This window comes from Tupaia chinensis, unplaced genomic scaffold (assembly GCF_000334495.1).
Source record: "Tupaia chinensis unplaced genomic scaffold, TupChi_1.0 Scaffold000429_1, whole genome shotgun sequence".
Taxonomy (NCBI): domain Eukaryota; kingdom Metazoa; phylum Chordata; class Mammalia; order Scandentia; family Tupaiidae; genus Tupaia; species Tupaia belangeri.
Genome location: NW_006159934.1, coordinates 6,240,928 through 6,268,276, shown reverse-complemented (window position 1 = coordinate 6,268,276; position 27,349 = coordinate 6,240,928). Strand labels below are relative to the sequence as shown.

The 27,349-nt window shown below is 44.8% G+C and overlaps 1 protein-coding gene across 1 annotated transcript in view; it reads left to right on the top strand.

Annotated features, from left to right (window-relative positions):
* CALN1 (calneuron 1) overlaps positions 1-27,349 on the top strand; it is a 579,183-nt gene that overhangs the window by 23,370 nt on the left and 528,464 nt on the right. The window contains exon 2 of the mRNA XM_006155014.3: positions 14,802-14,993. Coding sequence (XP_006155076.1) covers positions 14,875-14,993 — 119 coding nt within the window. The 5' untranslated portion in view covers positions 14,802-14,874. The remainder of the gene's footprint in view (positions 1-14,801; positions 14,994-27,349) is intronic.

The window sequence follows — 27,349 nt, the reverse complement described above, 5'->3', positions numbered from 1 at the left end:
ACTATTCCCCATGTGGGAGGGAAGTGCTTTCTTGCTTTTTCTCTCTCTGTCTCTGTCTCTCTCCAGTGAGTGCACATACCCTCTGGCAAAAACAACAGCAATAATAACAATACAAATTAAAAATGGAAATGGCAGGGCTGGCAGGTGGCATGGTGGTTAAGGCTCTGGACTCCCACATGGCCAACTGCAGGTTGAGTTCTGGACCTGGGAGGCTTGCTTTCTTACTTTCTCTCTGATCAAATTTAAAAAGTAATAATAGTAAATAAAATTAAAATAATTCTTTATAAAATGGAAATGGCAAATTTATCTATAAGTCGAATCGCACTGGGAGGGAGTTTTAAAAAATATTTATTTATTTATTTTACACTAATTCACTCTATATCATTACAGCATACAAAATGATTTTTCCCATCCAGAATATACTAAGTATTGAGCCAAAGATATTACTGTACCTATTATCTTCAACAGATACTTTTCCATTTTGTGTTTCTTAATTGTTTCACTTCTTTCTTTTTCCCCTTGATTCCCTCCCTCTCACTCTCTACCATTTCCCACCCTCCTCCCACACTGTGTCTGGTATCCACAGTTGCTCTCCATGCCTTTCTATTGCCCAGTATTTCAGTTTCTGCCATAGAGTGCAGACATTCCATATATATTTAGTGGGGACATGCAGTGCCTCTTTTTCATAGTCCAACCCAAGTGTCCACAAACTGACAAATGAATTGAAAAATGTGGCACATGTACACTATGGAATACTACTCAGACACAAAAAACAATGAGGTCTTACCACTTGATAGAAAATGGATAAATATGGAAGATTTACTCTCGAGTGAGAGGGAGTATTTTAAGAAGCTACTGAAAGCATGATGCTTGAGAGTCAGAGACTGCTCTGAGGAAGAGAAGGGACCTGCTAGAAGCAGAGGAGGAGGTATTAGGTGAGTTTGTTACTGGTTCTCAGCATGCCCTGAACTGAGTGCCTCCTCTTGAAAGGGTGATGTCCTTTAGCAAGAAGCAGCCTGGGCCCTGAAGCTTTGTCAGCTGTTCCTGTAACCAATGAGGGGCATTTTGTGCAAATGAACAACCAGACTTACTCACGAATCTGAACTCAGGAAAGTTCTCAAAAGGGTGTTCACTGAAACAGCACTGGGCAAAAACGCAGGTGCAGTAAGGGCCTGCCTGAGAGGTCCAGATGGTGGTGCAATGGTAACACAATGCTCTGCAAGACTGACCCAGATGGGAAGGTTCCCAGTTCTTGTCCAGAGACCTCCTTAAAGAGTGCACGCTGTCTGTGCGTCCAGACTGGCTGAAGCTAGGAGTAGATCAGGGCATGGAGACCCTACTGGGGTTATCTCTCCCTCCCCCCAACTCTCATTCATGGAATAAAGAAACTTCAAACAAAAACAAACAAACAAACTTGCCTGGGTTTCTATACTCAGTTATCTCAGGAGAAAATAGATAAGCCCTAGTAGGGCTACATAAGCCATGCCCCTCCTGTGGAAGCACTGTTGCTTTTGCTGGGATTTTTAAAAGGGTACTTCCCTTAATTCCAGGACAGGAGCTTAGACAAATGTGGGCTCCACATGGGGAGGAGTCCCTACTGCCCTTCAGGGATTGGGGCAAAGGCAGACTGAGTTCAGGCTCACTCTGAAGTGAGCAGAGCCTCAGTCAGCATCTACCTGGTGAGATGCTGTCTCTTCAGGTTGCATGAGGCGACACTGCCTGTGGGGTACAGAGAGAGGCCAGGTAGGTATTTCACGCTGGGTTTCAGCAAAGCCTGCAAAAATTACGGGGCCATGCTGAGTCCTGCACATCTGGCTACATTTGGCCTTACTTTCCCAAGCTTCTTTCTAGTCACTTCCTAGACAGCCCAAGGGCTAAGGTCAGAGTCCAGGTTACAGTTAGCACCTGATTTGCATACCCACTGGGAATGCTGGGAAATTAGAGTAGCCCCTCACCATGACACTAAGGCCAGCAGAGGACAGAGCGGGGTTCCCAGGACACCAGAATTTGTGTTGTGAAAGCAGAAAGGAACAACATGCTACCCAAGCCCAGCCTCAGAGGATTACCTGAGCAGACCCGGGTGTACATCGAGGGAGAAGATGTCCAAGAAATGCCCTGTCCTCAGGTCCCACAGGTCACCAGAGAAGGAAGACTGAGTGTCGCTGGCAATCTTCCAGGCTTCTTGATGGTTCCGGGTCTGCCAACCTCAAAAGGGAAGTTATCACTTGAAGATATGAAGAGCTTGAACAATTGGGTGGTCCACAGCAGGCTGACCAAGGGCCTTAGATCCCTATGAGAAGCTCTCATAAATGCAAGGAACCCTGAGGGAAATGGGCGAGGGGCTGGGGATTGCTCAGAAGTGCCAGAGTGGTGATGGATGGCCACAGGAATGAGGACCCCATGGCGAATGTGGGCCCTGTGACCTCTTGACCTCTGGAGTGTGGAGGGGTGGTTGCTCTAGGGCCAAGACCTTCCCCAAAGCAGGGGAATGGGGAAGAACAGGCAAACAGAGGGAACAGCCCAGGTGGGACTTGGAGACCTAAGGATACCCTGGGTGGGGGCTTGAAGCACAAGGAAACCATGATGGTGCTGAAGGCCAGTGTGTCCCAGAGCAGCCAGGATCACCTCAGGCCCAGCAATGAGACTCCTACCACTGTGCCTGATGACCATGAAGAGCTAATGGACTCCTCTCCAATCTCAAAGCTTCTGCCAACTCGGCCACCAAGAATAATGAGCATTTAGAAAATAATTATACATCTGGACAAATCTGTTTCAGTCTACTGGATTGAACATAATCATATTAAAATATAATGAATACATTCAAACACACGACGCCTGATTAAATAGTCACTTAGGAACCAGAGCTGGTAAAGGATGCTGGCTGGTAACCAAGAGCGAGGCGGCAAGCTCCCGGGCCTGCGGTGAGCATGGAAGCAGGAAGCCACCGCAGGCTCATAATTGATTTCCTGTCACTTTTGGTTTAGGTCCTAATTTACGTCCTCCCACCCTGACTTGAGCTCCTCTACAGAAACTAGTTGTGGCTCCTGCATCCTGATTTTGTAGCCTGGTGTTTAATCTTTGCATCATTTGAGATGGAAAGGCAGAGCGGAGGATGCGGGAGGATGTTGGCGTGCTATTACCAAAGCCCTGGAGAGCTCGGAGCTTGAGCCCTGCCCAGTCCCATGGTGTGGGATGCTGCCTTAGTCCTCTGTGGTGCTGCTGACAGGAGTGCATGGCTTCGTATGGATTCTAAAGAAGTTTATTTGAGTCATGACTCCAGTGTCTAGAAAGTCTGCAGGTGAGAGGCTGACATTAGGCTGGCTGTGTTATCACCTGGCCAACAGAAGCAGAGAGGATGGCAGGCCTGTGCAGAGAGAGACCGGGGCAGCCATTTTCCTTTTATAACAACCCACTTTTGTGAAAACTAACCCCTTCTTTTTGTTTTTTTGAGAGATTTTTGCCATAGGGCATGTGCACTCGCTAGAGAGACAGAGAGACAGAAAGCGAGAATTCTCCCCCTGTGGGAATGGCCACACTGCAATCCCTTCTCCTCCATTCTCCTCTCGGGATCTTGGGCACACATGCACACACAACACATCCAGTGTGAGTTTCAAGCTGCTGGATCTGGGACTCAGACTGTGGTCAGTTAAGTAGGAGTCCAATGCCTTGACCACTATGCCACCTGCTGGTGTCCAGAGAACTAACCCCTTCATAGGAGGGTGAGAACTCACAGGGTCTTGCCAGACAATGCTAATCCATTCATAAGAGTGATGCCTCTGGGTCCAGTCACCACCCACCACTAGGCCTCAGCTCTTAAAGGTCTCACCACCACTTGATGCCATTACACTGACCAAATTCAAATCATGAACCTTTGGAGACGGACCGTTCTCAAACCATAGCAGATGCCTCAGTCACGTCCTCCCTAGGAAGGGGAGGTGGAGGACACCAAGCAGCAGTGGTGCTTCTCACACTGATATCTTGTTGTCCCCAGCCCCCAGGTCACAGCCAGGACCACCCTCCTGCTGTACTTACTGAGTGCCTCTCTGGTGTGTGAGTCTGGATGAAGACTCAGACTCTGCTGAGAATCCCTGGGAAACAGAATCTCCTGCTGGCAACCGAACTGGGCTCCCAAAGTGAGTTTTGGCCTCTCCCTAGTCACCTGCCCTGCACTCCCCACGGCTTCTTCATACCCAGCCCAGCCTTGCCCAGCTCACATAGCAGGTGGAGACTGGAAAGTGTCAAGGAGGAGGCAAAGGACTGGTGCAAACATCTACGGTCAGCTTCCCAAGGAGCAGCTCACGGCATGAACAGGAGTGGAGTTCATAGCCAGGGCTGGCTGGCTGTTTTTGTAGGGTTCTGGTCCCTGAGGAATAGGTGAGAGACAGGCTTGTGGCCGACCACTGGTCAGTGGAAGCCCTAAGTGACAGCCTGGTTGTACCTCCATCTGGAGGCTCACCAGGGTAAGACCATGGACCCATTTTTGTTTTGTTTTATTTTTCGTTTTTGAAGTGTATTTGTTTTTTCCTAGAAAGTGTATTTATTTGATCCTGGGATAGTATTTATTTGAACTGGGGATAGACTAGGTCAGTCCCTTCCACAGGTTGCTCTTCATTTCACACATAAGTCACAGCCCTGGTTGAGGACACAGTGCTGCAGGGGGTGCACAAAATGAACTCCCAGTCTGAAGTCAAGGAGCCCCAGGGGCTTCTGGTGCCTCCAGGCCTGACCTGGGCTTCCTGCCAACTCCTGGGTCTTAGATGCTTCCACGGTCTGACTCCCGCATGTGGGTCAGCCTCATACCTCACTGCTGCTGCCTGGTGAAGGTGATAAGATCCGGTGTTAGCTGATAATTAAGTTATTAGCTGCCAAAGTTTAATTACTCTCAGGAGTATTTTAATAGGGGACTCCAAAATATAGAAAGCCGATACATTGTGGAAGCAGAAGCTTGAGTATGTGTATATGGTATGTGTATAAGAACGTATGTGAGGGTAAAAGTGGATGTGAATACATGTGTGAATGTGTGCATATGTGAGTATGCATGAGTCTATGTGAGTATCTGAATGTGTGTGAATGGATGTGTATTTATGTGTGTGTTAGTGTGTCTGAGTATGTGCACGAGTATGCATATGTATGTGAGCATGTATGTGTAAGTTGTGAGCATGCATGTTAGTGTGTATATGTGCATGCAAGTATTATGTGTACATACATGTTGGTATATAAATGTGTATAAATTATCTGTATGTGTGAGTGTATACCTATGTGTCTGAGAGAGTGCATGTGGGGGCGTCTAGCAGAACCTGCCTCTGTGATCTGTCAAACACTCAACCATGAAAACGTGTGAGGTGCTCCCAGGTCTGACGGTGCCCACTGCTCAACTCCAGGTGGGCTGGGTTCCAGCCAGCATGCCTCTGAGAGTATTCTCAGGGAGGGGGCAAAAGCAGGACCCACTGGGCCCAGGAGACAGCTGGGCACAGAAGTGGAAGGCCATGGTGGGCTGAGCTGTGCTGCAGACAGCAGGGCCTGCAGGCTATGGTGGGCCGGGCAGGAGGTTGCATTCTGAGTCCTTACTTGGAAGCATGTGGATGTCTTTCATTGTCTGTGAACCAGCTCCCATGTGGCCCGATTCCAGGCCTAGATGGGTGCTCTGGGGGTGATGTCTTGGTCCAGTGAGAGGGGGTGTAGTGGAGGAGGCAGGGGACCAGGCTCACACCAGGGTTCACGACAGAATTCTGGGCACCTGAAAGCACAGCTGTTGCTCCTAGCCCTCAAAGTTTCCGACATGCTTGAGAGGCTGAAGTGCACCATGTTTGATACATGCTCAGGTCGTGGCACACACAGGAAGTGGTAGCCTTTGCACAGCAGCCTTCGTCACAGAGGGCCTTTTGGTGACAAGGAACTCTGCTGAGGTGCTCTGATGGCTCCTGAAGGCTGAAGGAGATGGCTTGCTCAGCACACCTCTAGCCTATTTGCAGCAACATAGTGGGTTGCAGTGGGGAGCCCAGGTGAAAGGCAATGTTTAAGAGTACACCTTGTGGGACCAGCAGGTAGTGTAATGGCTATGTCGCTGGACTCCCATGTAGTCAACCACAGTTCGAGTCCTGAACCCAGTGGCTTAAACTCACACCAGGTGTGTGTGCATGCCCAAGATCTAAGAGGGGAATGGGGAAGAAGGGATTAAGGTGTGGCCATTCCCCCTGGGGCGTGATTTCTCACTTTCTGTCTCTCTGGTGAGCACGTGCACCCTATAGTAAAAAATCCCTCAAAAAAAAAAAAAAAGAAAAAAAATAGGTACACTCTGCTAGGGGCTCACTGGACACTCCCATAGGGCTAACCATGGTTTGAGTCCCAGATCTGGTGGCTTCCATTCTCACTTTCCTTCTCTCTCTCTCGGTGTGTGTCTCTCTCTGGTCAAATTAAAATAAATGAATGAACACATAAAATTAAATAAATCTTTCTTTAAAAAAAAAGCTGGAACCTTGCTGGTTTCCAGTTCTGCCACTCAGCAGCTCTGCAACCTTGTCCTGTTTCTTCATCTCTAAAATGGGGATAATATTTATATCAGTACCTGGCTCCTAAGGTAATACAAGGATTAAATTAATAGATTCATGGGAAGTACTTAGGAAAGATGCCTGGCCTGGAGGAAGCACTTAGTTTGTGTTAACTATTATTAGATATTTTATCCAATTTAAGATGTCTGTGACTGTAAAAGGCATCCTGCTTTAAAAGATATTAAAACATAAAAATAGGCTCAGCTGTGGTGATGTGCTGCTGCTCTGAGGCTGGGGCCATGTGAGAAGCCCAGGTTCAGTCCCTGGCCCACCCTACACAGGCCAGGCACAGCGGTGCCCACCTACTGTCCTAGCTAACTAGGTGGCTGGGGCAGGAGAGTCACAACATGGTGAGATTCTTTCAAAAATCAATCCCTCAATGATAATCTCTCCATCTCTCTTGCATTAAAAAAACTTTGGAAAATAATTAAGAGTCTTGGAATTGATAAAATATGGCGTTATTTGGTATTGATAGCAAAGGACCAAGTCAAAGGGGGTTTGCCTAATGGAAAGCCAGGCCCTGTGCCAATGGGGCCAGCAGGACCTGATTTGACTTCCAGGGGGGTCTTCAGTCCATTGTCCTCAGACAGAGGCTGGAAGTGGAGCCAGGATAGCAGGGACCGCTGAGGTTAAGGTAACAGGTATATGGTATCCCTGAAGAGGTAACTGGGCCCTGGAGACTGGGGTTGATAGAATTACCAAGTACCACGTCCTCCTGGGCCTGCTGCTCATGAGAAGGAGACTCTCAGGTTGCCATAGAGAAGTTCAAGCAGGTACAACCCTAGTCAGGCCTTTGGGGATCAAGGTGAGAGAGCAGATACCGCCTCCTTTCTTTCTGTTCAGTGGAAGATTTCTTGGTCATGTTAATATCCTTATGCTGGGAAGTAAGACTAGTAGCAAGTGCTTCCTCTTAAATTTGGTACTATTATTAGTAACAACTCACTTGCCATTTACTTTGCAATTGATTATGACACATCATTGTCTGGAGACACCACATCTGAAAATAATTGTTGTAACAATGTCTGACAGTCGTTACGTAGATCCTTTATTACTTCATTAGGGGTGGCAAAATAGTGATATTCTATCATTCCTTCTGAATTTATTAGTTGTGATTCCTCTCTGAAGAACTTCGCCTTCTCAACTCTTTGGTTACCCTGTAATATAGTCTCTAGGGGATCTTCAAAAGTTTATGTAAAAATGTGTATTATGAAAAAGCTAGTTTAATATTTTTTGCACCAAAATAAACTCATACTTTAATTTCATTTTTTTCCAAGAACTTTTTGAAGACCTCTAGTTTACAGAGGAATCATTTGATTTTTTTGTTTAAAATGATTTTTAACAGAATGATTAATTGGTTAATTAATTATTAATTATAATTACATTCCTATTGATTTTCGGAATAATGAATTGTGCCGTACTTGGCTGTTGGATATGTCTTCACGTTGGTTCCTATGTCATTTGACATGGCAGAGAGCTTTGTGGTTTCAGGCCTTGATAGTAAGTTCCAGATTGACTTTTTGCAGATTCTTCCCTGGAACTGATTACTTATATAGTTGGCAATGGTTGTTAGAGACCACAATCTGGGAGCTAGGGGTGCTCATTGTTAAAAAGTTTTATTTCTTTGAAGTCTTTTCAGTAAGAGAACTGGAACATATCTAGTTCTTTAAAAAGGAAAAAATAAGTCATGAGTTTATACTAATATTTTTATTCAAACTAGACTTCAGTGCTCTCATTTAACTTTAAATTTTTATTTATTTGTTCTAACATAGTAAATCTTGGTTCCTACTGACATTACAGCAATCTTTTATTTATGATTCCTATGTGGTTCTTTTTGTCCTTAGGATACATCTCACTTGGAAGTATAGTCAAAATATTTTGTTTTAAAGTAACTTGAAAAAAAAAATCTTTCTGTAGTTAAGCCATCAACCTGAAATATAATTGCATCTTAATGTTTCATTCTATTTCTATTTTTAGAAATTACTTTTTCTCCTTGACATCTTTTAAATATGTAAACAATTCTAATTTATTTTGCTATTAAAAATAGGGTATGCTCATGCATTATTTCCTCTTACTTGTTTATGTATAAAGATTATTAAGCTCTCTATGTAAATATTATATACTACAATTTACTAAATACTCTTATTATTTATAACAGGCTTTTCATGGATTCTTTTGGGTTTTCCAAATATATACTATCTTCTTTAAAGAGATGGTTCTATTTTTTTTTCCCATATCATGCATCTAATTACTTGTCAAATGTGTCAGTTAATGCCTACAATACAGCATTAATATTAGCAGATGGGACCAGCAGTTGGCGTAATGGCTATGTCGCTGGACTCCTATGTATTTGACCGTGGTTCGAGTCCCAGACCCAATGGCTTATTACGCCGGGTGCGTGTGCGTGTGTGCCCAATATCCTGAGAGGATAATAGAGGAGAAGGGATTGTGGAGTGGCCATCCCCCCTGGGGGGGGGTTTCTCGCCTTCTGTCTCTCTCTTTCTGTCTTTCTTTCTGGTGAGCACATGCGCCCTATAGTAAAAACTTCTTGGAAAAAAAAGAAAAAGAAAAAGAAAAAAGAAAACATATATATTAGCAGAGATGGGGCTGGCAAGAGGCATGGTAGTTCAGGTGCTAGACTCTCACATGGCTGACTGTAGTTTGAGTCCCAGATCTGATGGCTTTCTTTCTTTCTCTCTGATCATATTAAAAAATTATAATAGCAAATAGAATTAAATAAATTATTCTTTTAAAAAAACAGTAGCAGAGATAATGAACATTCTTGTATATTTTCCTGATTTTGGCAATAAAGCTGCCGGAGTTTTTATCCCAAAGTAAAAGGTCAGGTACTGCCTTTTGAGCTGATGTGGAGGTATATTGTATGTATGTATGTTAAAGAGATAGCTGTCATTTTTAATTTTATTATGGCTTTCAGTTTTAATTTAATTATGCAGAGCCATTTACAGTTCTTGGTTTTCATTTTGAGGAAGCAGGGTTGAGAATCTTTTGCTTATGTGAATCCAAGCCAGGACAGGAAGGGACATTAGGATTCTTGAGAAGTGACACTCACAGAATTGTATTGCAGGTGCTCTTGAGGAACTAGTTCCACTTTTCAGAGTTGGGCTTAGAATTCTGGCTTTGTTAAGCTGCATATTTTATGTTATCTAATTGGTTTTGGACAGAGATGGGAAAAATAAAACTTCATTTTTACATCATATGTATGGATTTGGCATGTGCTTTTGCATTTTTCAAGAACTTGATGGATATCTTTTACAGGTTAAACAGTTTGGGATTCCTTTTTTCACTTTTTATTTGTACTTTGGAATACATGCTTCTTAGAAGTTAGGTATTTTAAATGCAGGCAGCAAATGCAAATGCAGCCATGAGTTTTCCTTGATGATCAGTACTTGAGCAGAGTCTTTCTTTGACAATCTCTCTCGTACACTCAGGCACCCTAAGGCTCACACCTTCCAGAAAAGCAGGACCTAGCTTTGAGACTGGCCAGGGCTCACCCTCTGCCTCTGAGCTCTTGCTCTCAGCGAGCTGTAAACCACTGCACACCACATGGCGTGAGCCACTGTACACAACATTTTGTTTAAAAGATATCTTTATAATAGAATTATATTCAGTTGTAGCAAAAATAAAGTTTTCTCTGAATTGAAAATGAAAACACATCTGTGGAAGGTCTTAGAGGGAAGACTCATGCAAAACCATTGTTAGGCATTGGGGGCATAGAAATATGATTGTAAGGTGACCCTTGACAATTGCAAAATCTAGCAGAGGCCATGAGACACAAAAGACTTTGACTCATTGTGGTCAGAATGGAGGGAGCATTTCTTGGTGAACATTTGAATTGGAGCTAAATCATTTAACCCATATTTATGAATTATTTATGCCCATAAACAATGCAGGATCTTCCACTTCATTCATAAGCATTTTGATGTTCAGTTATATCCAGCTCCCAGTGACTGTAATTTAGGCACTCCAGAGAGACCTGGTCCATGAAAGACATCAGCAAGTTCCCAACCCTGTCTGTGACCTGCATGCTTGACCTGTGGCTCAGCCACACCTGCTCAAATGACGAGTTGATCAGTCCACCCAGATTTATCCACATGCCTCCATTCCCCAGAGGCAGGCATGGGGATCCATTTAAGAACACATTTGGTATTTACATCTATAAGCTGTATTTCTATATCCTTTAGTCAATTAGTTTCAGTCATAGAGTACAGACACTTGGTATATATTAAGTGGGGGCATACAATGCCTCTCCTTCATAGCATGGCTTGCTTCACTCAGCAGTAAGTCTTCTATATTCATCCACTTCCTGTCAAAAGCCAGGGTTTTGTTGTTTTTTTATGGATGAATAGTATTCTATTGAGTATATGTGCCATACCAGATATAGTATGTGTGAAAGAGGAAGGTCTGAGGAAGGACATTTGAGGGAGGGACAAGGACGCAAAGCATTAATGGCACAAAGAGGTGTTGTATTATCTGTTGAAGATATTTTGTAGTTTTATCAACAGTACTAGGGAGAAATGTTCACTTGTTGAAATATCCATTTTGTAAGACAAATAATAATGTGATTGAATGTACGGAAGAAAAAGTAATGAAAAAAAAACCCACTTGGTGGCTTGGAAGGGGAGGATTAAAACCTCGTCTCTTGAATACCTTCAGAAACTAACTGATCCTTCAAAGGCAAGGAGCAAGAGCAGTCTCCTTCCCAGTTTCATGGGTTTGCATCTGAGGCCTCTGGTAGATCCTAAGCTCTTTGAGGCCGTGGTGAGTTTGCTTCTGCACTTCTCATCACTATTCCACTCTGAGTACTAGTACAGCACCCATCTGAGCAGAGTGGATGCTCAGCCATTGCCTATTAGGTGCAAATAGAAGAGCTAAATGATAGCTGGCATGCATAGCACTTACTCTGTGCCCAGAACCTTAGAATAACCCCCTAAACTAGGCATTATTATTATTAGGCTTAGTTTGAAAATGAGGGAACAGAAGCACAGAGAAGTTAAGTAACTTGCCAAAGAGCACACAGACTATACATGGCAGAGCTATAGTTTGAACTACAGGATCTGATTTGATTAGCCATGTTCTTATACATGCCACTCCACCAATCTCTGCATGACATAGGTCAGTAAAAGTGATGGTGCTGACGGTGCACCCATAGGGAAGACCTGAGGTCGCGTCATCACCTTTTGAGGGTCCTAAAAGAGTGAGTGGCCAGTGCTTCTGGAACATTTCAGGTGCTGAAGGAATTGAATGGGTCACCCATTGGAATGACAAGCTGAAGAGGACACTAACATGAGTCCAGAAATTAGCTCAAAGCTCTAACTTCAAGTCTTGGGCTCAAAACCGAACTCCTGGCTGACCTTTCAGACAATGATAATAAGACAGTTGGCAAATGAACTTAGAGGACAAATTCAGGGAATTAATTGCCTTGAGGAATCTCGTCAGGAAATGAGGTAACCAGTTAATCCGGGTACAAAGAGTCATTTCCAGCAGGTATTTGCTGTGGGTCCCAAGGTGTACAAGGAGGCTCCACTCTTCGAGGACTTTCTTCTGAGACGGGAGAGGTGAGAGCCCTCTTCCATCCAGATGTCTCTCCTGCTGGCTGTGGGGCAGGCCCAGCCTGTGAAGGGTGGCTTGGTTTCTTGTGACCATGGCCAGCAGCCATGCCTGAGAAAGAGGAATTTTGGGGAGACGGCTCTGGCCGGGGGAGCTGGTTCCACTTCTGGCCCCCTGGCTCATGAGTCTCTGGCATGTCATAAGTGCCACAGCGAAGGGTACTAGGGGCCAGCTGAGCAGCAGGAGCAACTGTCCCTTATGGGGAGATGCCGCCTGCCTGCCAGGCTCCTGCTCAGCTGTGAGTCAGTTCCAAGCAATTAAGTGGATTGGGCTCTAAAACCCTATGGCCATCAGCTGGGACCTTCTTGCCCAGAGCTCCTGGCAGTCCCCGTAGCCAGCTTGGCGGCAGAACCAGCATACTGGGAGCCTGTCTCAATGTCCACTCTGCCTGGAGGGGCCTATTAAAGGAGGCAAGATAATCTACTCTGAAGTTTCTACATATGGGGAGCTAATTACCCTCTTTTGAAATCTGCATTTGCCACCAACCATAACCTTCATGGTGTTGGGACTGCCATGGCAACTAAAAGCATATCTGAAAATAAAATGGCACTTTTTTTTTTTTTTTTTTTTTTACATTTCTGCTGTAATGACACAGGAAACTTGTTTCTCTTGTTTAACCTAACGAGATAACTGGAGAGGACTCAGAGTACAGGTGTGTGCGGCGTGTGTGGGGACGTGGGTGCAGCAGCGTGTGTGAAGGTGTGAGTCAGAGGGGTGTGTAAGCGTGCTGTATGGGTGCCATGCGGACAGGGACAGAGTGTGCAGTCGCGAGCAGCTGTGTGGGTGCTGGGTGGGTGTGGGGTGAGTTCTGTGCAGATGGAGAGGGGATGAACATGGGTCTGAGGTCACAGGCGGGCTGCCAGTCTGAGTGTTTGAGGACTAGTGCCGTGGTGTGGGTGACTGTGCAGGAGCCAGCATTGCAGTGTGTGTGTGTGTGTGTGTGTGTGTTGGGGGACCAGCATGGTCTGGTGTGTGGTCTGTGGTTCAGCACTGTTGTGTGACAGTGTTTTACACACATTGCTTAGTGAGGTGGGCTTCTGGCCTTGAGAAGTGTCTTTTCCTCCATAGGGTATCCCTGTAGAAAGCTCCCTTGGAAAGCTCATCCTAATTACAGGAGAGGCCCTCAGGGAACCAGAGACCATCAGGCCCAGCCCTGACCTCAGCTGTGGGGAGCCTTTGGTCAAGAAGGCAGCCACAAAGCACTCAGTTGAAGTGTCCATCATCAGTCCCTCCAGTAGCTGACTCGCAGTGTGCATAGGGCTTTGGGCGGAGCCCATTTCATTTGAGCTGCGAGGGGCTGACATTGAGCATGAGCATGTACTGTGCATATGTATCCCCAACCACCATTTACAACAATGACACTTGCACACACCTCTGCAAGGCTTTACACTTCCTATAGTTGCTTGCTGAGCCTCCTCTATGGGCCGGCTTTCACAGGCAGTCACTTCCCAGACATGCCAACCCACCTGTCATCAGAACCAAGAGACCAGACAGAATGCGGGGCAGGGCCTCTGGTTCCTGGGACTCTTCCCAGGACGCGATATGGGAGGCCAAGCAATGAGAATGGAGGCACCTCTGCCTGCTGCTAGGAAAAGCCATTGCTTGCTGCAGTGTGCACACACCCCTGTAGCCCTGCTTTCTCAGGTGAGGACTGGATTCTCAGTGACCAGGGCCTCATTTGTTTCACCACCAAAATGCTTCCAGTTATGCTGCCTGAACTTCACATCTGTGGAGATTCTTTGCCTTGTTGTTATTATTTGAACTTCAGTATGGAACTGAGGAGAGCTATTATTGATTAAATGTTAGTTCGGTAAATGTTATTGAGTACCAGTTATTTTAAGATTATCTTTGTTTGGGCCTAAATGCCACAGAGTAGTTTTCTCGATGCGGTGTTGGGGGGGAGGGGACAGAGGCTGTGGACAAACATTGATGTAGGCACAGATGAGGGGACTTAATTCAGCCAAGAAAGAGGGCCAGGTCAAGGCTGGCTTTTCAGACACCTGGGCTGAGTCATAAGGGGCAAGGAGGAGTTATCCATATGTCAGGAAGGGGTGGTGGAGAGAAAGTTGCCCCTTGGTGAGATCAAGTGGAGCTCATACACATTGTCTCAGTCTGGACCGAGATCGTAATAGGACACTGTTCTTGGATGCTCACTCGACAGCGTCACCCGCTCAGGAGGCCTGGCCAGAGTTCTCCCCTCTATTTCCAACTCTGTCCCTCACCTTGTTCCTGTGGTTCTCTTGATGGCAACAGCAAGGAAGCAAATTATGCTGGGGGGTGCTGGGCTTCCTTGTGAGTTGCAATCAAGTTGGCCGCTGTAGCTGTCTCCCCATTGCTTGGTCTCCAGCAAAGCCCACGGGAGGGTGAATGGAAAAGTACCTTAAATAATACGGTTGGTTCCAAAGGCGCATTATTGATTTGTTGTGAAATACCCTCTGGTGACATTGAGGCCTTATTAATAACTAAACATCTGTCACAACTGTAATTACATTCCTTGTGCCAGGATTGTGTTTTTACCATTGTCCTGTGTAAACACAGGAGGGAGGGTGTGAATTATTTAGGTGACTGACTTTGGGCAAATAATCACCCGCATGGTGCAGGCAGTAAGTTTTTGTCAACTCCTTGCAGAGTCTCAGTGTCTTCGCTGACGTTCCTCTGATGTGCTCCCAAATCTCTCTGAGAACATCGCCCTGGACCCCCGATGCGGCTGCCCGAGCAACCTGGAGAGGGGAAGCCCGAGAATGAGAAAAAGGGGGACGGAGGAGCCCCTGGAGGGGGAGAGGAGCCACCGAGGAGCCAGGCCCCCGACTTTCCCACCTGGCAAGTCTTCTCCCCCCAAACCCCAGGACCTAAATTATTTTGCAGCCCTCAGGTAGGGGGTGGCGTGGGATCTGGGAGCCTTTCTGCCAGTGTCTGGGGTAGAGAGGAGGCTCTGTTGGGAGTATCCCTGGGAAGGGTTCCCAGAGGATGACCTGTCCCAGCTGGGTACAGAGATTTTACTCAATATTGAGTCTGACGGATTCCAATATATTGTATTTGAGATGCGGTGGTGGGATGAGGAGCTGGGTTTGTAAACTGATTCTGTGAGGAGCTGCTTGGTTTGAGGAACGGGGTGCTAACTGTTAAAAATAACAGCAACAGGTATTTTACAGAGTGCAGTTTAAGCAGCAGCCTAGAAATGGGTGGTTTGCATAGATAATCCCAATTAATCCTCAAACAACCCCACAGGGCCTTGTTAACCCCATTTTTGCTGGAGAAAAGTAAGACAGATATGAAGCAACTTGCCCCAGATCACACAGTTGAAGGCAAGCCCAGGTTCCAAGTCTCTCTGACTCTAAAACTTATATTCTTAACCACTAGACTCTTCTGCCTCTCCCTGATCATCAAGGAGGTTGGTGCGAGGTGAGGGGTTTTACCTGTTTCCCAGCCACAGGCTTCCCTGAGTTTTTGATTCTGTGCTTTTCCTTTTCCTTGGAGACATCCAGAACTAAAAACTCAGAATGAATTTCAACTTTGGGTGCTTGAATATAGTGGGCAACTTTCTGTGTGATACTGGCCTCGAGAAATTGGTCTGTGGTGCATCTTACACATAGGTATGCTCTGAAATTGTCTCTCGAGGCCGTTCAGAATGGGATCACTAGCCTTCTCTGCCACTGGCTCCCACTAGCTACTGAAGGTGTTTATGGTGGGGGAAGAGTTTAGGGTTAGGCTTATAGGGAAAAATGAAGTAAGGACATTCCTTTGGGGAATAACTTTGAGTGACTGTAACTCCTGATTTTTAGCAATTTCTCCCCATTGTTGGGGCTGAACCTTAAGGCCCAGGGCCCAGGATGCTATTAGAATCTCTCCAACCTTCTCTAACCCAACTCATTGTTTGGGAAATCAAAAGTTTGGGTGTTGATGAGACCCTGGTTAAGAGCGTGCAGACTTGCAGGTTAAACACTACTCGACTACTCTGAGGAAAGTTCTGGAAGAGGGATATGTGAATTGGAAATGATGTAGGTTGACAGGAAGACTGAGAGCAAAGTAATGCTCAGGAAGGTTGGCCAGGGGTCATCCCAGCTCATCCCTTCCAGGAGAGAATCCTCCATGGTAAGATGGTCCAGTCCAATGGTGAAGCTCCTAGTTGTCCTTTCCCTAGTCTGAGATTAATAATGGCAGGCTGGGCACTTCCCCTGGAAAAGGCAAGTGGGCAGTGCTGAGGGGGAGCAGATAAAGACAGGGGCTAGAGAGACTTTTCCATATGTCCTATGGGAGCTGTGGTGAATGACAAACATGGCCAGTACTATAGGCAACAAGAACAGTTGTAGGGCTTCACAGATATGAAGATATCAAATAGACAAAGTTTTTATTTGAGTGGAGTCAGAAAGATCCTTTGTGCTCAACGTATTCTGATATTAAAAATATTTCCCCATTTTTTTCTGTGTTTTTAGATTTTTTAGCCAGAGCTGTTAGTAGCATGTGTTAAGCATTTTAGTCTCACCTGCCTCTGGGGGTGGCTTTAGTCCGAAGAGTCATCTTCTCCCAAGGCACCAGCTCTTCTCCTTTGCAGGTGAAAATGAACTCTTTTCAGACCCAGGGCTGAAGGTCTCTTGGCCTTTTGGCTTGTTTCTATCATGCATTCCCACATGCACACGGACATAAACACAATTAGCACACTTTTCCTTGGGGACATACCTACACGTTTTTTCAAGATGTATCTGTGAAGTAGTCAGAAAAAGACAACTAAAATGAAGAGGGTTGAGGGGGCCATGGAAAAGAGGGTCAAGAAAAGGGACAGGTCTTGACACGAGGGAGTTGGACACCTGGGAGAGGGAACATAGTCCACCTGCAACATGTTCTTATATCAGTTCCAGCTGTTAAACATCTCAGAGTACATACCTCCTGTCCTTCAGTTCTTTGGTTAGGAACCTCCCTCAGGTAAAGCATATGGTATTTGGGTTAGACTGTAGAGCATCAGGGTGCTCTCAAAGAGCTACTACCACATACAAGCTGCAGTGGCTCTAGTGGTTATGCTTGCTGAGGATAGGGCATACCTCTACAGATTACTTTCATACCTCCTGGTACCATTGTGGTTTCAAGAGATAGAAGTCAGTAGAACTCTTGAAAGTAATGAGAGAGAGAGAGAGAGACAGAGAGAAAGATTAGGAAGACAACAATTGTGGTGGGGAAGGCGGCTCATGGAAATCCAGGTCAGAGATGCAGCTGAGAGCCTTAGGACTGAGTGGAAGGAGGGCCTAGAGGCATGCAGAAAGCTCCAGAAAGCTAGTCTCTGCTTTCTCTGTCCATATGAAAACAATCACTGTCAAATAGCTGTCCATTGGGCAGCCAGCCTCAACTGGGAATCAGTAGGTATTCTAACTTCTAAATTTCCTGGGAAATTAACCCATCGCAATCCACTCCTGATCAAACCAGCAGTGTCCAGGGAATGTGTAAACATGCCTGCATCCACTATTAATACACTGAATGCAAGAGGGGTTGGGACAATGACCAGAGAAGTGGGGTATCTTTAACTCCAGTTTCTTGAAATATTGGTTTTACTCCCCCTTTTTGAAGTTAGTTGACTACCTATTAAATGCTAGTAAGCTCTTTGCTCTTAAAGCTCTAATTTGGAGTCTTTTAAGAAGGTGGTCCCAAGAGAGCAGGTAATGTAGAGGATAGGGAATGCAAGGGAGCAGGGTCCCACATGACCAAATTTGCGATTTGATTCCCAGACCCTGGTGGCTTAAAAATCACTCTGGGTGCATGTGCATTCATGTCCAAAATCCTGAGAGGAGAATGGAGGAGAAGAGATTACAGCATGGCCATCTTCTCTGGAAGTGATTTCTTATTCACCACTCCTCCCCACCCCCAGTCTTTAGAGCACACATGCTCTATAGTGAACCCCCCCCCAATAAAAAACAAAAAAGGTGGTCCCCACCGAACCAATGAAACATCATGGGTAAACAAAGACAGAAAGGTAGATAAGCTGGATGGGAGCATGCAGTGAGTGTGTGTCCCGACCTGGGGGACAGTTGAACAGGTTTCCTGAGGGAAGGAGTGAGAGACGGGACTAACGACGTAGTGTTACAACATGGAGACAATGCAGTGTTACAACTCTTCAGGGTCGTCCATGTATTGTGGGCAGCACGGAGACGACAGTGTCACAGCTCTTCAGGGTCTGTCCAGAGATGATGCGGTGTCACAACTCTTCAGGGTCTTCAGGGTCGTCTGGTGATTGTGGGCCAGGGATCGTGGTTATATACATGTTGGTGGGCAGTGATTGGTTGTCCTATATGCTAATGAAGGATTGTAGAAGGTGGGTTATGATTGGTTGCTTTTGTGGACCAATCATGAGGTGCCAGATATGCAAATCTGAGGGATTCTAAGCTCACCAATTTGCTATGGGAAGTGGCCAATCAGAGTATGGTTTTGAAGGTGAGGTTTTGAAGGGGAGCCAATCATGGCCTTTGGCATTGTGTAATTGTTTGCTCTGTGAGAAACCGAAACCTAAGGGTGATATTCGTTGGTGCACAGCCTCCCACAAGTGTGGAGAGAGGGACCTTATACAGAGAGAAGGGACTAGAGAAGTATGACACCACTGCCCTCCCCACCTCCAGCCTTTCTCCTCTCTTCTCCTATCTGTGAGCCTAAAAGATCACAAATGAGTTCTCTAGACTGTCCATCTATGTCTTCCTTAATGTGTGGCCAGAATGTCTCTTGATGGATCTGGAGATGACTTGCAGATGGGGACCTCCTCCTCTTCTCTTCCTTTCCTTTGAGAGTCTCCCAGGGGAGAAGAGAAATGGAGATCTGCCTTGTCTCTAGTCTGTCAAAATACTGACTCCTTAGCATGGAGGCCTGAAAGTATGTTCTTGCCCTTTTGTCCAGATTGGAATCTGAGCAATTTGGACCAGATCTGGAGCTGACTCATGGATGGTCAGTAGGGCCAAGATCCATCTAGAAGAGTCTCCAGGGAACAGTGAGGTACCCAGGTCACTTCAACAAATGACAACTAAGTAAACAACTCTACTACTATGGGGCTGTTCCAGCCCAGTCCAAAGGAAGCTTTTCTCATATGGGAAGAAATGGATGTGCACAATTGATATGTAAGCTAAAAATAACCCATGTTCCAAACAAAGTGTTTTTTAGTATTTTGAAATGAAAACGTGTAGACAAAGCAAGGATTTAGAATGCATGACTCATTAAATTGCTGATTCTAAAAGCAATGAAAATTCAAAGGGAATTTTTTCCCCTCTATTTCTCCCTCCCACCCCTACTCTGAATAGCTTATAAAAACGTCTCTACATAAACAGTGCCCATAACCCCTTACGCCCCCATGACTTAAGGCCTTACACAGTGAGAGGCTGCGGGAACTCAACCTTTATGGCCTGGGTACTGAGCTGGCCTCCCTTGCTAGATTGGAATTCTTGACCACAGTCCCTCATGGCCTATCCATCTTCATTTTCCTTCCTCATGCCTCTCCTCCCTGTTGCTGATAGGTGTTCATACTCCGATTCTGGCCACTGCTCCCCCATCCCTCCAGTGCTCAGCTCTGCTGGACCTTAGCAGTACTAAACTCATTAGCCCTACCAGGAATGGCTCATCACTGAGCATTAACTCCAGGAGCTACATCTTAATGGATAGTGCCACCACAGGGTACCTCCTACCACGAATGTCTCATCACTGAGCATTAACTCCAGGAGCTGCATCTTAATGGATAGTGCCACCACAGGGTACCTCTAGCAGGATGCAGCAGTGGGTGTCTTCATCGGCTCATTCCTTGGCCCATCCTAGGCTTGTAATGGAAGGGTTGGGCTGATCGGTTGTGTTCAATGATTTTTGCTCACAGAAGCTTTTCTAAAATAAGTTTTATAGGAAATGCCAGCACTTAAAACAGAAAAGAGAACCTATTTTGGTTGGTGTAGGTATGTGTGTGTGTGTATTTTGGAGGAGGATAGGGAGTCTTCTAGGACCCTGAGAGAAGAAGCAAGATGATAGAGCTACCGGTAGACCTCCATATTATGGTTCCTTAACAGTTGCACTTAGAAGCAATTTCACCTCCTACCTCTCCTTGTCGCCATCACTTGCTTTTCTTTTGATCAGCCCTACACTCCTTGAATACATTAGCAGCTTGTTAAGTCTTATATCTTCTCTTATGTCCTATTGGGGAACCAAAATGACCATTTGGATGACCAGGTAACATTCTCACCTCATGTTGCCTCAGTTGCAATTCCAGTGTCTTTCCTTTTGACATTCAATCCTGTGCTGTTAATCTTGATCTAGTCATTCTCTAGCACACAGCCTCTCTGAGAGCTCACACTGCAATATTGTCTGTGATGACCTTCTTGATGCTGTTTCCCATTGCTATCTGAGAATGAGGAGCACTCCAAGGGAAAATCCTACACAGATTCTGGACATGGAGAGATGACCCTACATATTCATGACCTTCAACCCCAAAAAGGCCATTGAAGTGATTCAGCCACTCTTCTACTTGTCAGATCTCCTCCTCATTCTTCACCATGATTGTGCCAACCTCTACTTACTCTTCTAAGACTCACTTCCTCACCCACAAATAAAACACAAGGCAGAAAACTTCCAACTCCCTGTCCACCCCTCTGACACCTTTTCTGTATTCATATCCCTCTTTACTGCTCCCTGCCCATCACAGAGGAGGGTCCCTCCACCAGTCTGAGAACCGCCTGTTCCATGTGAAAGAACAACTACTGTGTGACACTCTCTTCAGGGACCTCATTCCATCAGTTATGCCTCCTCCATCAACTCTTCCAACCTCTTTTTACTTCCCCCAAATATAAACATTTGTTTTGATGTTACATTTGAAAAAAAAAAAAGAAAAAGCTATGTTATTTTCTTCAAACATCTGAAAAAATTGCTATACTTGTTCTATTTCTCCAGGTTTCATACACCTTCTCACTCTCTCTTTACTGGCCTCTGCTCTCATCAGTCCACTCTTCATATTCTGGCAGAACAAGGGATCATGTCATAGCAGAAAGAACAAAGCCAGGGAGGGGCCAGCTGACAGTTTAACTCATCATCAGATTTATCTATTTATTTGCAGGCTCTACCTACTAAGTCAGGAGGTTTTCAGGCAGGACCCAGAAATCTGTTTCCAGGCTCCTTCACTGATACCCTTGTCAGGTTCCCAAGAGCCCCACTGGGAGGGTGTTCATTGCCCCAATGTCAGCCCAGTGAAAGTGTTTTACTCACTCTTCTTACATTTGCCAAATCTTTCTCCTTCCCCTTTCCTTGCAATTCCAACAAGAATTTCAGCTGACTGTAACTAAGAAAATTTTTATTTTTTGGAGGGGTTTTTGCTATAGGGTGAGTGCGCTCACCAAATAGTCAGAGAGAGACAGAGAGACAGAAAGTGAGAAATCACCTCCCAGGAGGGATGGCCATGCCACAATCACTTCTCCTCCATTCTCCTCTTGGGATCTTGGGCACGCATGTGCACGCACCCGGTGTGAGTTTTAAGCCACCGGGTCCGGGACTCAAACCGTGGTCAACTACATGGGAGTCCAGTGACATAGCCATTACGCTAACTGCTGGTCCCATAGCTAAGAAACTTGGAATCATGCTTTCTTCCTCTTGGAGATTCTCTAACCTAATCTTTTGGAAATCTTCCTTTCTCCCAGGATCTATTTACATCCTGTGTGATTCTTCTAATACAACATGTTACACACTGATGATCCTCTGGACATCAATATAAATAAATACTCCTCCAAAAGTACTTCATGGTTGGTAAAATTAAGATGGTGCTCCTCACAATATCTATCTCTTAGAGAATATCAATGAATATTAAAATCTTAGTGATATCCTACAGCCACGAATATGGTTTGTCTTTATTTAACTCTGCTTTTCCAAACACAGTTTGATCCTGGAACACTGAGCATGAGTGTGTGCATGTGTGTGTGTATGTATGTATGTGTAAAATCATAGACACCATCTACTAAGTGTTTATTTCCTTTCTCAGGGACATGCCTACTTCTTAGATCAATATAAATAACTAGCCACTGACAAATTCTGGGCCCAGTGAATGCTCAGGCCCTAATTCACTTAGGCACCCTTTATTGGTGCGGCTGGCTCTGTGCTGGGTGTTGGGATGAGAAATGACGATTTCCTTTCTTCATGTGGTTTACAGGTTCATAGGAACAGTGGATTAGCACTCACCAGTTTATATTATATGTTAGGATCCATACAAGCTCAAGGAATGCCTAGGAGCACGTCAGGGGACACACACACACAGAGGCAGGCATACAGCTACCAAGTACACCATTCATTTACTTATAAAAGAAGACTATGATATAAATGGTAGCCCTTGAAATTGTGTAACACATATAGAATCAATAAGCATAAATGCATCCAAACATGCTATTTATGATTATTATTAATGTGATCACAATGCTCTGCAACTTTTTTTTTTCACTCCACAATTTATTACGGACATCCTTTTCTATTGTATTGTGATTTATTTAACCAGTCTCCTTTTAACAGATGTTGAGGTTGCTCTGTTTTTGCTCTCACACATGGTGCTACAATGAACATCCTTGTGTATTTAACCTTAAAAACATATGCATGTTTATCTAAAGATACATTTTCTAGGAGTGAAAAGTCTAGGTCAAAAAAAGTGCACATTTTTTTTTCTTTTATCAGATTTTGCTAAATTGCTCTTCAGAATTGTTGTACCAGTGCACCTAAGGGAAGGACTTTGAGGAGGGAGACCCTGGGGTGGAGGGGAAAGAGGCAGCAGAGAGGAAGTGCTTGAGGCTTATAATTAATGGAGTCATGCCCCGGGGGAATGTGAGGGCATAGGATCCAGAATAGTCTTCAAAGAAGGAGAAATTCTTTGTATGCACAGCCACAGTGCAAATTATGGACTCCATGGAAATATAAATAATCTTAGCTAAGAAATTTTGAACACTATTTTACTGTACTAGAGTTTCTCTGACTCCATCTCTTGGAAATCCTCCTTTAACCCAGGGTCCATTTGCTTCTTGTGTGCTTGTCCTAATACGGCACACCACAGATTGATGCCCATCAGTGTTTGAGGATTCCTCTGAAAGTGCTCCATGGTCAGTGAGCCAGCTGAGCCCTGGAAACCTAATTTATCTGGAAGAACTTTGGGACATCAGGATGCTGTATGTCTGTCCTTTTGGCACTTGCAGGGGGAACAGAGCAGTGGGGCTGAGAGGATCTGGCATCAGAAGACAGAGTACATGTTCATGCAATATCCATTTTACCTCCTAGAAGGTCATTTTAGCTATTTTAATATTGGAACAAAATTTGATATGTTCTGTTATAGAAGTGTTTGTGAAGAGAGAAATGTTGGACTTCAAGGGTGATTTATTACTTATAGGGGAGTTCTAGTCAGGGCTATGACCCCATCATTTTCTATCATGAAAAACTCTTAGATGGAAAACTTTGAAATCATTGAGACAAATGAAATTCATCTAACACACTTGTGGTACTTGTACCAGATTTTAATTTGAGCATTTTGCTCCTATTGAGAACGTGGGGTGTGGGAATGGGTGAGTCAGTGAAGTCCATGCTCTAAATAGCCTTGCTGTTGGCAGAAGACAGTGTCAAACAGCGTTTGATCTCAGGTACAAGTCATCCCTACTCATCATAGAGTGCAAGGGCCCTGGGGAGACACAAGGAGCCCCTTAGTCCTGCCTACTAGAAGTCACTGTCTCAGTCTCTCCCACTAGAGCACAGTCCAGTCCTCCACCCATGACCCATATGCTCATCACAGCAGTCTCTTCCTCCTGGAGCTTCTATTTCTTGTTAGGTTGGTTACTATTGCTTTGTAATAAACCATCCCAAACTCAGGGGCATAAGCCACAATCATCTAAGGCTCATGGAGCTCCTGGGTCAGGAATTTAGTGGCTGGTTTGTCACTGCCTACAATGTCTCTGGTGCCTTCATTGGAAAGGTGCACACAGCTGGGGCTGGAAGCAGCTGATCACGCACAATACTGGTACCTGGGCTGGGATGGCTGAAGGACCAGCTTGGCTGGGATCACCTACATATGGCTGCTTCGTGTGGCTTGTGCTTCTCACAGCACAGTGTCTGGGTTCTAGGAAGCACGTCCAAAGAAAAAAAAAAAAGTCTCCAAAGATGAGCCTTCCAAGAGAACCGGGAGGAACCAGGTTGGCCTTTTATGACTTAACCCTGTAAGCATCACTTCTGCTGTAGTCCAATATGTGGAAATAAAAGCAAATCCTTCTGGGTTCAGGGGATGGAGGAATAGACACTACATCTGAACGGGAGGAGGCTCAGAGAATTCAGGAGCTGTATTTTATTTATTTATTTATTTATTTTTAAAAGATTTAATTTTATCATTGTTATTATTTTTCCATTTGCTATAGGACACATGTGCTCACCAGAAAGAGACAGAGAGACAGAAAGAGAGAGAGAGAGAAAGAGAGAGAGAGAGAGAGAGAAAGAGAGAGAGAGAGGAAGAACCCGCCCAAAAAAAAAAAAAAGTCTCCAAAGATGAGCCTTCCAAGAGAACCGGGAGGAACCAGGTTGGCCTTTTATGACTTAACCCTGTAAGCATCACTTCTGCTGTAGTCCAATATGTGGAAATAAAAGCAAATCCTTCTGGGTTCAGGGGATGGAGGAATAGACACTACATCTGAACGGGAGGAGGCTCAGAGAATTCAGGAGCTGTATTTTATTTATTTATTTATTTATTTTTAAAAGATTTAATTTTATCATTGTTATTATTTTTCCATTTGCTATAGGACACATGTGCTCACCAGAAAGAGACAGAGAGACAGAAAGAGAGAGAGAGAGAAAGAGAGAGAGAGAGAGAGAGAAAGAGAGAGAGAGAGAAAGTGGGAAAGCAAGTTGCCAGGTCCAGAACTTGAACTGTGGTCGGCCATGTGGGAGTCCAGTGCTTCAACCACCATGCCACCTGCTGGCCCCGAGGAGCCATATTTTAAAACAACCACACTTTTCCTTTTTTTTGTTGTTTTAATCCTGGATCTTTTGCTGCCAGCTCCTAGTGATCTGCTTCTTCCAGGATTTCTGATTTCCTGCTGGGTGGTATGGAAGTGTAGGTTTCTCGGTTAGTCAAGAGGAGGGCCCTCTAAAAATCCTGTGGCTACCTCTGATCATTACTATGTTCCAAAAGTGTTTTTTATCTACCCTAACTTAACTGGGCTTAGTACATCCCGGCCCTCTGAGGTATCACTTCAGGTCCCTATCTGGGACTCTGGGACTTCTGTCTTCTCTCAAGTCTCCAGAGTCACCAGCCTCTGGAGTTGGAGTAGGGTGGGGAGGGTGCAATTTCCTTGGCTGAATCCTCTCTCAATTCTCCACAACTCCATTAACACACAGCAGATGTATATAAATCACAGATTTTACTGAAGGCTTGGGAATAGCTAGAGAATTTTAATGTAAAAAAAAAAAAAACAATATACAAAGAAATCGTCTTAGAGTCAGAAGAAAAATATTTTAAGGGTCCTTTTTATGCATGGATCTCTTTGGCAGTCTGGTAAGACCTATGAATTATGTTTTTAAATGCATGAAATAGAATACTCAAGGTAACAACAAAGGAAGTCAATTATATTTAAATACAGTATCAAAATAATAAACAAAACAAATGTGTGATATAATAATACATGTGCTTCTTTGTTGATGCATTAAATAATAAGATCTAGCAGTGGGTATAATAACTATCATAATTTTGAAGTACCATAGTGGTAAGTGTAAACAACATTTTGAAATAATTGCGACAACTGTAACATGACAGGAAAATATTAGTGGCAAAGTTACACTTGCTGCTAATTCTACAGTGCCTTGTGGCTTGCATTCATAATGGGAAGAAAATGCTGGATTTCTTTTAGAGGTTAATGGCAGTAAGGGTGCCTTCTTTCTCATTCAAATGTGTGGATTCCCTTGATTTACTGCCTTGGGGTAGACCTACTCTCTCATTTCTCAGAGCTGATTCTTCTCTCTTCAGCCCCCCCCCCCCCTCCAGGCAAATAACCATCTCTTTTTAGGAAGTCTGATCCTTGCTCCAGGGCATTCCATGGAATTTGGCAGCAGGCCATAGGAATAATACTGGGTCCTTGGGAAAGTCATGATGCATTTTTGCACAGAAAATCATAGAGTGATTCGTCATGACGTTTCTGATGACCCGATATTTTGGCAAATCCTAGTTGGCCATATTGCCTAGTAGTTAAGGGAACTAGATTCCATATGACTGGCCATCCCATCCCCAGTGACTTGAAAAAACATGCCGAGGGCTTGTGCGTGTGTGCCCCAAATCTCAATGGGATGGAGAAATGGAGGAGAAGGGATTGTACCATTGTAGTTAAACCCTTTGGGGGGAGGTGTTTTTCCTTTTCTCTCTTCTCTCCTCCCACCCCCATCTTTCTCTATTGAACACATAGCCCCTCTGGCAATTAAAAAATATTTTGGAAAATATTAAATTGGCACTTAAAAAAGTTGATCTGTTTCTTCTATGAGTGAATAAGACTGAGAGACAGAAAGACAAAGAAACAGAACCCCAACAAAGCCTTGAAGCCGCATCCATCCCCAGGCCACCACAAGTTCTGGGAAGGACATGGCCAGTGTACTCAGGGAAGTCACCAGCTGTGACCCAGGAAGAAACATTCCCGTGTGAGTCAGCTTCACGGGCCATCACACTTTACCACAGTACCACCATCCAGCCCCCAATGGGGCATGTCAGTTCTCCCCTTTAACTAATATTTTATGCAGCCTGAGCTCAAGTCAAAAGGCTTCTTATCCCAGGGTAGGACAGTAGTTGTTTGACTCCTTAGGGGACAGTAGGCTACAGCCAAGTTTTGTGGACAGAGAAGGCAGATCTGCGAAGGCAGATAGGGAAGACTCAACTTTCCTTGTGTAAAGAAGACAACACTGACCTCCTTGAAGGCTTAATTTTGAGGCTGGGACTAGAAAGAAGGAGAATGTGATACAAGTAAAGGAAATTTCCATTCATTTTTTTGGTCAAAGGTTGGAGAGGAGAAGGACAAAACCATGAAAAACACAGGATGGGTCTAGATTACTGGATCAAGCCTGGATGAGGGGCAAAGCAGAAACCCAGGGATCTGTGACCACACAGAGCTAAGAGGAAGCCAACATAGTCAGGTCTTCCAAAAGCATGGTGCAAACTAGAAGGAGCCCAAATTCACCAGTTCTAAGCT